A 13,044-nucleotide genomic window follows, 5' to 3' on the forward strand; every position below is an offset into this window, starting at 1 on the left:
TGGAAGACACCTGCTGGTGGACACCGGAACTACAACCTTCCACTCTGGGAAGCACAGTGCCACCAACAGGTGATCCAGGTCCTGACAGTCTGAATTATAAAGTTTGACCAACATTTTTAGATGGAGGTCATCAATGGCAAACATTTCCAGAAGGCGTTCATCAATAGCAGCCTCTTAGGAAAGGCTTGCTCTAAATCCTTGCAGCTGTCAATGGTTAATGCAGGAGAGTTTCGGATAATCCAGTTTAAAATACAAACCGGAAAAGCCAATTTATAATATTACACATCTAGTAATAACAATGGAAATTCATCTATCACCCGCAAGCTCTAGTTCTTCCTTCTGATGCCCTCATTGACATCAAAAACCTCGTTGTCGGGAAACTCACGGCTCGTTATTGTAGCTGGAGCCAAAGCATCATCAAATTAAAAGTCGTCTAATTTAGCATCAAAATGATATAGTGGAAACAAGCCATCTTTTCCTCAGTCTTTGATCTTCCGTATGCAGCATAAATTGGTCTGTTTTTCTGCCGCTTTCAAAGGGAAGAGCCTTCATTTTCTTCTAACAAATCTCAAATATTACAAGGAAACCTCAGATAGCGTGCAAATGTTCTTTAATTCGGCGATGGAAGGCAAGGAGTTCTTTTTAATACATTCAGAAAGACGTAGGTGGGCGTTGTGTTGGAGATGGTAGAAGTGAGAGATTGGCGTATATGCATGCATATGTAAAGGAGGCCCTGGAGAGCAGTTAGAGCAAGAGATAAAATAACATCCTATCTGGTGAAAAATAATTGGCCATTATAGGAGAGATGCTTCAAACTCATTCAGCATAGTGAAGGAAGCCATTTTGTCATGTTATCTGTTCACTTAGTGACACCTAGTGATATCTCTCTTAAAGGAATTGTTAATGTTTTTTTTTTTTTTCAAATTGTATCTTTTTACTGACAAGCATTTAAAGGAGAAGTATGGCCAAAGCTCTTTTGGCCCTACCTTTCCCATGGAACCCAGATTCAGCTGACATCGGGCTAAAATCTGCTGTCGGCTGACATCACAGTCAGTCCAGGCTCTGCAGGGATCCCGATAATGGCGGGATCGACCCAGATGCATTCATGTAACCCAGACTCGGCCAACAGCAGGCTAATCTCGGCTGATGTCACAGAGCCAGTCCAGGCTCTGCAGGGATCCCGACAATCAATCATGTTGGGATCCACCCAGATGGCTGATCGGCAGCTGGCTTAGCTTTTCAGCGCGCCACCGAGAGCCTGAGCCAGCCGTCCCTTCCAGTGAGCTCTGTAGGGGCAGAACAAAGAGCTGGTGACTGATGGTGCAAGTGCTGATGAATATCCGCGGTGCCATGCTCCCCGCCTGTATTTCCCACTCGCCAACAGTTAAGATTAAATTGGCATGTGGGTATCCTGGCATAGAAAGCTACAGTACCTTGAATAAGTATATATACCCCTTGAAATTTTCCACATTTTGTGATGTTACAACCAAAAACATAAATTTATTTTATTGGGATTTTACGTGATAGACCAGCCATTCTCAACCAGGGTTCCTCCAGAGGTTGCTAGGGGTTTCTTGAGCTGTGGCTGATGAACCACCTATTTGATGATGCCTACAGAGTTTAAGGCTCAGCATCACTTGGCAAAGCCAGCAGCATGTCACCAAATATCTTTTTAGCTGTCTTTAAGGGTGGCATTCTGACCATCACTTTAAGGATGACATTCTTCCTATTGACCACCCATATAAGGAGCATTGTTCCTATTAAGTCCTGATGATTTGGTTTTAGTAAGGGTTCCTCGAGACATGAAAATTATTTTTGGGGTTCCTCTAGGGTTAAAAGGTTGAGAGAGCATGTGCTGGACCAACACAAAGTGGCACATAATTGTGAAGTGGAAGGAAAAGGATAAATGTTTTTCAAGATTTTTTTACGAATTAATATGTGAAAAGTGTGGTGTGCATTTTATATTCAGACCCCTTTACTCTGATACCCCTAACTAAAATCTAGAGGAACCAATTGCCTTTTGAAGTCACCTGATTAGTAAATGGAGTCCACCTGTGTGTAATTTAATCTCAGCATAAATACAGCTGTTCTGTGAAGTCCTCAGAGGTTTGTTAGAGAACCTTAGTGAACAAACAGCATCATGAAGGCCAAGGAACACACCAGACAGGTCAGGGATAAAGTTGTGGAGAAGATTAAAGCAGGGTTAGGTTACAAAATAACATCCCAAGCTTTGAAAATCTCACAGAGCTCTGTTCAGTCCATCATCTGAAAATGGAAAGAGTATGGCACAACTGCAAACCTACCGAGACATGGCCGTCCACCTAAACTGACAGGCCAGGCAAGAAGAGCATTCATCAGAGAAGCAGCCAAGAGGTCCCTGGTAACTCTGGAGGAGCTGCAGAGATCCACAGCTCAGGTGGGAGAATCTGTCCACAAGACAACTATTAGTCGTGTTCTCCACAAATCTGACCTTTATGGAAGAGTGACAAGAAGAAAGACATTGGTGAAGGAAAGCCATAAGAAGTCCTGTTTGCAGTTTGCAAGAAGCCATGTGGAGGACACAGCAAACATGTGGAAGAAGGTGCTCTGGTCAGATGGGACCAAAATGTTACTTTTTGGCCTGAAAGAAAAGCACTGTGTGGAGGAAAACTAACACTACACATCACCCTGAACACACCATCCCCACCATGAAACGTTGTGGGGATGCTTTTCTTCAGCAGGGACAGGGAAGCTGGTCAGAGTTGATGGGAAGATGGATGGAACCAAATACAGAACAATCTTAGAAGAAAACCTGTTAGAGTCTGCAAAAGACTGGGGGGGAGGTTCACCTTCCAGCAGGACCACAACCCTAAACATCCAGCCAGAGGTACAATGGAATGGTTTTAGATCAAAGCATATTCATTTGTTAGAATGGCCCAGTCACAGTCCAGACCTAAATCCAATTGAGAATCTGTGGCAAGACTTGAAAATTGCTGTTCAGACGCTCTCCATCCAATCTGACAGAGCTTAAGCTATTTTGCAAAGAAGAATGGGCAAAAATGTCCCTCTCTAGATGTGCAAAGCTGGTAGAGACATCCCCAAAAAGACTTGCAGCTGTAATTGCAGAGAAAGGGGGTTCTACAAAGTATTGACTCCGGGGGACGCCATACAAATGTACCCCACACTTTTCACATATTTATTTGTAAAAAAATTTGAAAAACATTTATCATTTTCCTTCCACTTCACAATTATGTGCCACTTTGTGTTGGTCTATCACATAAAATACATTTACGTTTTTGGTTGTAACATGACAAAATGTGGAAAATTTCAAGGGGTGTGAATACTTTTTCAAGGCACTGTACATCCACTTATATTACATCCCCTGTTGGGAGCAGCTTGTTATGACCGACTGGTGGCGTAGGACTGGTGGCGTAGTACTGGTGGCGTAGGACTGGTGGCGTAGGACTGGTGGCGTAGGACTGGTGGCGTAGGACTGGTGGCGTAGGGCTGGTGGCGTAGGACTGGTGGCGTAGGACTGGTGGCGTAGGGGTCATATTTGTGAGGTGAGCGTATAGTGTGCTCTGGTGGAGGAGAACATTGGCTCTGTGTGATTGCTCTAACCGTGGTGGTTGAATATTGGTATCAAAAGAAAATCTTCAAGATGTTAATAAGGAGATTGTGATTATTTATGAACACGGACACTTTATGTATATTGTGTTTTATCTTGGACACTGATGTACTTTATTCTGGATCTGTTTATATCGTTGTCATTTATTTTTAAACAGAGGATATTTATGTATAACATGTTTTGAGTACAGATACTGATGCACTTTATTTTTGATAGAACAAGATGGTATATTTATAAATAAATTTTAGGAATATTGGGATTTATGATATTTTGGAATTGTGTGACACTAGTCGGTGGGTTTTAATATGTACCCAGACGTGTCTTTAGGTGTCTTCTTGTGCATCTCAAAAGCCCCCAAAATCCAAGGTCTGTTATTCTAGTCTCAACTTCAGCATTCCACTCCTGATGCCAGTTTTAGAACTTCGTGACGGCTTTATTTAAAAAAAAAAAAAAAAACACAAGTAGAGGGATTCTCCAACAAGCAGCAGGTTCCAAGCCCAAAGGCAGCGATTACTTAATTCTGTTTTGTGGTTTTGCTGGCAAGTTGAGTGGAATTCTGAATTCTTATGTCTGGCCGAGAGTCCTGAAGAACGCTCCCACCAGAATTCTCATTTCCACCAAATGTTCACAGCCATGACCTAGCCAAAAATGATTGTCACGCTCCCCCGGTGGATTTTTATGTAGATGGAGAAAGTAATTGGAAAATCCATTTATCAGGCAGCTGGAAGGGGGCATTAGAAATAAATTACTGTGGAACTTTTTTTCGAGGTCATCCCGATTCGATTTTGAGTAGTAAGCAACAGGGACCTCAACCTATCGGCATTCATCCAAAAGTCAAATACTAGTTTTGGGTGCAAAAGCTTTATTTATTACAGGTACTTGTATGGCGCCATCAATTTATGCAGTGCTTTTACATATATATATGTATTATACATTCACATCAGTCCCTGCCCTCAAGAGCTTACAATCTATTGGTCCCTAACTCAAATTCATACATACACACACTAGGGCCAATTTAGATAGGAGCCAATTAACATACCAGCATGCCTTTGGAGTGTGAGAGGAAATGGGAGTACCTGGAGGAAACCCACACAGGGAGAACATGCAAACTCCAGGCAGGTAATGCCATGGTTGGGATTCGAATGACCCCAGTGCTGCTAGGGGGAAGTGATAAAAAACAAAACTAAAGGCTGGGGGTATAAATCAAATAAGTCACAATTCCAATGTCTGAGACCCCAAGTTGGTGTTCTGCCCTCTAACCCAAAGCATAAATAGAAAAAAAAGGGGGGGGACAGTTAGGCCCAAGTGGGAGGTAAACTCCCTCTATGGGTAACCAAGCGGTTAATTCAGCGGAAACTAGACTCGTTGGATTGGAGCTGCACGATTAATCGTTAAAAAATTATGATCTCGATTCAACCCCCCTCATGATCTTAATCCGGCATTTCCGCGATTCTTTGTAACAAGTCCAGAGCCGTTCTTTGCTCAGACTTGTCAGAAAAAAAATAAATAAATAAGTGTTCTGTCAAATTAGCCAACTTGTCAGAAACTCCAACCACCTCAACCGAATACAGTCCGGTACAGGAAGATATTGCTGTTTTGACACCACAGCGGCTAACGAGGACAAAGTTGTCACCGCCTCAGAGGCGGCCATTTCATTGGTTAGTGTCGGAGCGAGTAACAATTTCCGCTCATAATATCATGCAGCGGACTGTAAACGGTTGCCGGTGTTGTGTCCAAACAGCATTTTGTCCGTCTCCAAATAGAAGGTATATGCAATTAGCGGACCTCCAGCTGTTGCAGAACTACAAGTCCCATGAGGCATAGCAAGATTCTGACAGCCACAAGCATGACACCCGGAGGCAGAGGCATGATGGGACTTGTAGTTTTGCAACAGCTGGAGGTCCGCTAATTGCATATCCCTGGTTTAAACAAACCAGAAGTCAGGTAGTTGGAGTTTCTGACAAGTTGGCTAATTTGACAGAACACCAGCAAATGTTTATCAAGATTGCTCAGCGCTGAGAGATAACTGTAAACATTGTATCATTTGGTCCTTTTAGATCTAAGGGAAGAACTTCGGTCTGTAAACGAGGTCAGTTTAACCACTTAAAGGGGTTGTAGAGTCTCGTGGCTTTTCACCTTATGCATTCTATGCTACGACGCAGCAGCGGGACTCGTGAGCGCTCCCGCACAGGTGCCCCCATTGGAAGCGGCTCTCCGTGGGGGCACCCAATGAAGAGGAGGAGCCAGGAGTGCTTTTTAAAAAAAAAAAAAATAACAAACATGTTATACTTACCTCCTCTGTGTAAGGGTTTTGCACAGAGTGGCCCCGATCCTCATCTTCTGGGTCCCTCCGCAGTGCTCCTGGCTCCTCCCCGCATCGAATGCCCTGCAATGCCCATTGCACAGAGCAGGTAAGTCTAGACATGTTTGTTATTTTAAAAATAAAATAAAAATACCTTTTACAATCTCTTTAAAAAGTAGTTCATGTTGATTGAGAGTTTGGTTCCTTTTTAAGCCATGTCCGATATTTAGTGCAAGGTTGTCGCGCTCGCCTTTCGCTACGTTCACCGCAGATCATTTCTACGTTGAGTTGCCTCTGATTTCTTAAATTTATAAAGTTGGGAGGAATGCATTAGCATATTAAAGCCACCATGAGAATTCAGCGCTTTACTCTTTTATTGTATAAAAGGCCGCACATTTCTGTGTTGTGTTGGGCGATTGACTTTCAGCATTCTGTGTGTCGATGTTTAATATTCACGTGTCTTGTAGGAAACGTCCTGTTGTGTCTCGGCAGGGGGGCTAATCTGTTCTCTCCTGTTTTTGTTCCACACTTTGTGAGGTGTAGAGATGAATAGTCATCAGCTGGTGGAGATGTATACAGAGGCTTGATTGTTGTGATTGTCAAGACATGTCAAGGACAACGTCAAGTCATTGTTTGTCTCCTTCACCATCTATCTGCGTTTTTCACGGGAACTCCGTGATTTATGCTTTGCTGCAGGAAGCTCCATTATACCTTCTAATGAAAGGCGGAGCAGAGGTCAATGATCAGACATGGCTAAATTGAATGTCTGTTTAATATTTGATGACCCAACACTAGAAAGAAAATCGCTTTCAAATACATCCTGGTTACGAGGCATGTGGTGTTCTTTTTGTTTTTTGTTTTTTCACTACTATCAAGGCTCTTCTGTGTTTTCCTGAACTAGTAGTCAATTAACTCTGAATCTCACCTGCAGCCCAGGGCTGGAATATGTAATGGCAACAACCCCTGTAGGCTGCTGTTGATATGGTGGCCTAGTATAGTGGTCTCCAGATTGCGGCACTTTGGTTGTCTTTATCCAACCCTCGGGTCAATATTCCACACACTGAGATGAGGCACTGTTCTTCCCACTGCCACCAACAGTGGGGTGTAATTCCTTCTTCTAGCACCAAAGATGGGACACTAATACTACCAGTAATACCGATGATAGACCACTATTCCTTCCACATAGCACCTATGAGAGGTGCTATTCCTTTCTCTGGACACCCAATCATTTGGGCACTATTCCTCCCACTGAAACCAATTATGGGGCACCATTTCTTCTACTGATACCAATGATAGAGCACTATTCGTCCCACTGACTCCAATGATGAGGCACTATTCCTTCTACTGACACCAGTGACGGGGCACTATTCCTCCCACAGGGACCAGTGACGGGGCACTATTCCTCCCACAGGGACCAATGATGGGGCACTATTCCTCCCACAGGGACCAATGATGGGGCACTATTCCTCCCACAGGGACCAATGATGGGGCACTATTCCTCCCACAGGGACCAATGATGGGGTACTATGCCTCCTACTGATAACAATGATGGGCCACTATTCCTTCCACTGACAACAATGATGGGACACTATTCCTCCCACTGGGATCAATGATGGGACACTATTCCTTCCACTGGGATCAATGATGGGACACTATTCCTCCCACTGACACCAATGATGGGCCACTATTCCTCCCACTGATACCAATGATGAGGCACTTTTCACTCCCACTGACACCAATGATGGGGCACTATTCCTCCCACTGATACCAATGATGGGACACTATTCCTTCCACTGACACCAATGATGAGGCACTTTTCACTCCCACTGACACCAATGATGGGGCACTATTCCTCCCACTGATACCAATGATGGGACACTATTCCTTCCACTGACACCAATGATGGGACACTATTCCTTCCACTGGCACCAATGATGGGACACTATTCCTCCCACTGGCACCAATGATGAGGCACTATTCCTCCCACTGACACCAATGATGGAGCACTATTTGTCCCACTGACCCCAATGATGGGGCGCTATTCCTTCTACTGACACCAGTGACGGGGCACTATTCCTTCTACTGACACCAGTGATGGGGCACTATTCCTCCCACAGGGACCAAAGGTGGGGTACCATGCCTCCTACTGATACCAATGATGGGCCACTATTCCTTCCAGTGACACCAAGGATAGGGCACTATTCCTTCTACTGACAACAGTGATGGGGCACTATTCTTCCCAGTGACACCAGTGGTGGGACACGATTCCTCCCACTGATACCATTGATGGGGTATTATTCCTCCAACTAATATCAATAATGGGGCACTCACTATTCCTCCTCCGACTGACCACAGGCTCAATGTAATCTATTTACTCCCACTGACCACCAAACCTGAGGCATTTTTTACTCCCTCGTAATCCGGGATATTTTCTACATTCACTGGCCACAGTCTGGCCCCACTGAAGTCTGAGGGACAGTAAACTGGTCCTTTGTTTAGAAAGTTTGGAGACCCCTGATGTAGTAGTTACTGAGTCTGACCATATACAGAGCTCCTTCAGAGCATGGTGGATGTCAAGAGTATAACTGCCATGTGGTTAATGTTAGACATTGGCAGCTCAAAAACAGAAAGTGTGGAGAAGACACACACACAGTGGGACTCCTTGAAAAAAGAGATGGCAGTGCACCTGTTATGGAGTCACCTGTAGGAACCTCATCGTGGTGGACTATCAACATTACTGTCTTTGGGGTTCTCATTGGCTGACTACAGCGAAGTTCCTTCATAAGTGGTGTCGGACCTTCCCTACTCAGTAAGCCAGGGTTCCTCCAGAGTGATTCTATGAACAATTTCTGCCTCTTAGTTAAGTTCCCACTGACACCATTGATCTTTTTAGCTATCTGTAAGGGGGCAATTCTTCCCACTGACCACAAGTGTAAGGAGTGTTCTTCCCACTGACCATCACACTAATGTACCATGAGTTGTAGATCTAGTCATTTTTAGAAGGGTTTTTCCGAGACCAAAACAGTTTTCCAAGGGTTCCTCTGTGTTGAAAAGCTTGAGAGGCTGGTTTAAAGTGGTAGTAAAGGAAAAAAAAAGGGAGGGGGCCTCTCATAATCTAGAAAGTCCAGAAGTCTATTAAACAATAAAGATGAATTGCTAAATGATAAAGTCCATATATAAATCAATATTCGTAAGTTTCTTCAGTGTATATTCATTGGATCAACTGGAAAACGAGCTCACAGAACTCTCACCTCAAATCTGTGTATAAACCGCATCGAATAATGCAGATAGACTTTAGTCCTCCTACGATTCAGTTCCACACCTTTCCACTGGAGCGTCTCTGTCTTTATATGGCCGTCTTAGTGCCTTACACTCGGTCCCTACATCCGGTGATGGACACAGCGTGCCCAACCTTTTTTTTAGCTCAAGTGGTGGTGGAAATGAAAGGAGAAAAAGAAACCTCCGGCTCTATTTGCTGCGGCGAACTGAGCGGGAAGTGGGAGCGGGTACCGGTCAAAACGAGGTACCCATTCCCCCCTCCCCCCACCCCCAAAAGGTGCCAAATGTGGCAGTGGAAGGGGGGGAGGAGGCACTTTTTACGTGGAGCTCTGCTTTAAAAAAAAATAAATAAAGTTTTACAATCACTTTTAGGTTTGACTGGAGTGCTCCTTTAACATCGTGGGGAAGGCAAGATCGTGAGCGCCACGGAATTTAGCCTTGATGAAATTCGCAGCGATGTCCAAGATGTTCTCTACACTTGCGTTTGAATCGGTTCCAGACTCTTTTCCCAGCGTCTAATTTGTCTGTCAGGCCGGGCACCGAGTCAAGTTTACTTTAAGCCGTCGGATGTTTGTTGCTAGGAAGCCTGCCCACGATTTGAGCAGAAATTAAAAAGGCAATTAAAATATTAATAGAAAGGCTTTAATTCCTCCAGAACTAATGAAGTGGTGCATTTTTATGAGGCCGACTCTCACGCGAAGGAATAATAATTCACTGCGAGCTGCACAAGCCGCTTTCCTATACAAATGAGAACAAAAAGGAAGTCTTTAGCTCCATCGCGCTAACTGCGGTATGAGAAAGCTGCTTCTGATGATGTGTCTCCATCATAAGAATTAAGGGGTACTAAAAGAGAGATTTTTTTTTTTTTTGGAGGGGGGAGGATTTGCAAATGTGATCAGCTTATATGTAAAGTCCATATTGATGTGCACACACACACCCCACCCAAGCTGTGCGAATTGCTTTTGCCTTTTTTGCCTTAAATTTATATTTATTCATCTGTTTTACATTTTTTTTATTTATGGTATTTATTTTATATTACCTATTCTGTTTCTGATGTGTTCTGGCCAGTCATTTGGCATGCTGGCTGGGTCTTCTTCCTCTGATCTTCTACCCGTGGTGAGTGGTTCTAGAATTGATTCAGAGAGTGGTGTTGACCTCAACGCTGTATCTTGGCCTAGGCCATCAAGGCCCAGGCCTAGGGCAGCACTTTGCAGTGGGGGGGGGCAGCACGGAAAGAGTCCCCGCCGGCTTGCGCTACACTTTTAGTGTAGCGCCAGTCTTATGGGGCGGACTGGGCTGAGAGGCAAATTAGTCTAGCGCCCCCATAAAACGGACGCACTGCTTCCGGTATGCAGGCGGCCAGCATTCCACAACTGTGTGGGGGGGGGGGGGCACTTCTAATTTTGACTGTCCTATCATCGTGGACCACAAATCTTCCTCACTGTGCTATATGTTTTCTGCTGCATCATTGGCATGGTTATATCTTCTTAGTCCTCTCTAAGGAAATTTGTGCTTAAAGTAGAACTATAGGCAACACTTTATTTTTTTCATTTTGGATAGAATAAGGGAGGGTTAAAGCCCCTGTCAGTTTATTTTTTACCATCCCTGTCCCATTCCAGAGATTTCTCTTCATTTCCTGCCCCACAGCCAAACAGGAAGTGAGAGGAAATCTATGAAAATTAAGGGAATCCATTGCCCCCCCCCCCAGGCCCTCAGAACTAGTGTCACCACTTGAAAATTTCAGGGCGGGTCTTAAACAGCAAGGGGTGTGGCCTTAACAGGAAGGGGTGGGTCATATTTAAATTGGGGGGGTGCACGAGTTTAGTCAGGCCTAGGGCAGCACGAAACCTAAATACACTACTGGTTGACATGATGGCAGCATCGATGATCAGGGCCGCTGCCCTGGGTGTCCAGTCGGGGACGAAACTGCGGCTCTGCCCCACCCCCCTCTTTCCCCATCAGCTCACTGGCTGTGATTGACACCAACGAGAGCCAATCCTCCTCTTTTTTGGCCCCTCCGGCCTTTGAATACCCCACCTAGCAAGCTTTGTGCAGAAAATCTCTTTGCGTCAATGAGAGTAAAGAATGCCCCATCATTGGTGTCAGTGGGAGGAATAGTGCCCCATCACTGGAATCAGTGGGAGGAATAGTGCCCCATCATTGGTATCAGTGGGAGGAATAGTGCCCCATCATTGGTATCAGTGGAAGGAATAGTGTCCCATCATTGGTATCAGTGGGAGGAATAGTGCCCCATCACTGGTATCAGTGGGAGGAATAGTGCCCCATCATTGGTATCAGTGGAAGGAATAGTGCCCCATCATTGGTATCAGTGGAAGGAATAGTGTCCCATCATTGGTGTCAGTGGAAGGAATAATGCCCCATAGTTGGTATCGGTGAGAGGAATAGTGCCCCATCATTGGTATCAGTGGGAGGAGTAGTGCCCCATTGTTGGTATCGGTAGGAGGAATACAGCTGCGATTTGGAGACCACTGAATATGAGTCTTAGCATCACACATGGGCATTATCCGGGGTGGTCTTTATGCAAATGCACCTGCCTGGGAACACCCACTCCTCCAGACTGATGCCCACCCATCAAGGCATTTTGATATTTGCATAACTCACCCCTAAAGCCAACCCACTGCTTGCATGATGACGGCTCTTGAGAGAAGTACTAAGGCCGGGTGCTGTGATGTTTTCAGGAAGCTGTATGTACTGCACCTTGCAGGCCCCTCCCACCAGCTATGATCTGCCCGCATTACATATGGAAGCACAGAGATGTAGTGTTTACATCACTGGGTCTAAAACAAAGTATGTCATGTAATGTATGCACAGAAATCAAGTGATGGGTCTAAAATAAGGTATGAAATAAAAACGGTTTAATCAAAAAGAAATGTATTAGCACAGTGATGAGGGTGGAAAACGGGAAAACGGGGAGGGAAAAATATAACCAAAAAAAAAAACAAATTACTTCAGCTTTGATGAATACGTATCGGAGTGGAAATCATTTTTGTTTATTCCGCTGCTTTAAAAATTCAATAGCAAGTGTGTAGATCCGGGAACTCGGGGCACAGAGTCCTGTCCTTCGGGGTCCCCGAGAAATAGAAGAAGCTTTTTTGATGGTTTATCTCTCCGACATCCACAGAGAATGAAGAGATGTCAGTTATGGGATGAAGACGGCTCCTTAGATTCCAGGCTTCTGTTCTCTACGGAGAGACCTCTGCAGAATCTCTCAAATATATAGATTTTTCTTTTTCTTTTTTTCTTTTTTTTTTCTTTTTTTTTCTTTTTTTTGCTCACTCGATAATAACAAGTTTTGTTTTTTACTTGATAAAAACCCTTGGATACTCTGTAGAAAATGCAATTACCATCATCAGTGCGGTTAATGAAAGAGACAACAACTTACTAGGCTGTGTGATCATTTTTATTATCTTGATTGGGTAGATGAGATGTTTTATCTTCTCTCATTCTCTTTTCCTTTTTTTTTTCTTGTTATTTTAGGCTCTGTATATGAACCTCTAAAAAGCATCGACCTCCCGAGGCCAGACAATGAGACTCTGTGGGATAAATTGGATCGTTTTTACAGAATTGGTAAGTAGCAGAGTTTAATGTTGGTCTTGATAGGGAGTCTCACACCTCTCACTGCGGCGGCGAAAAGTCTTTTTTTTTTTTTTTTTTCTGTTGCTGCAGCTTTTCAAGTGCACCTGTTGCAAAATAATATAACCACAAGTGCCGTCAACCCCATAGCAGTTTTACTCTACTCTGCAGGATCACATATATATATATATAAACATGATTCCGCACGTCCTCCGGCAGGGGGCACGTGCGAGCCGGCGGCAGGCCGCTTCTGCTGTGATTT

The 13,044-nt window shown here is 44.3% G+C and overlaps 1 protein-coding gene across 2 annotated transcripts in view; it reads left to right on the forward strand.

Annotated features, from left to right (window-relative positions):
* The window catches only part of PHKB (phosphorylase kinase regulatory subunit beta), a 313,679-nt gene that overhangs the window by 20,347 nt on the left and 280,288 nt on the right, over window positions 1-13,044 (forward strand). For both annotated transcript variants that reach the window (XM_073605832.1, XM_073605831.1), the window contains exon 2: window positions 12,687-12,776. In XM_073605832.1, the coding sequence (XP_073461933.1) occupies window positions 12,687-12,776 (90 nt within the window). The remainder of the gene's footprint in view (window positions 1-12,686; window positions 12,777-13,044) is intronic.

This window comes from Aquarana catesbeiana, linkage group LG11, assembly GCF_042186555.1.
Source record: "Aquarana catesbeiana isolate 2022-GZ linkage group LG11, ASM4218655v1, whole genome shotgun sequence".
NCBI classification, from domain to species: domain Eukaryota; kingdom Metazoa; phylum Chordata; class Amphibia; order Anura; family Ranidae; genus Aquarana; species Aquarana catesbeiana.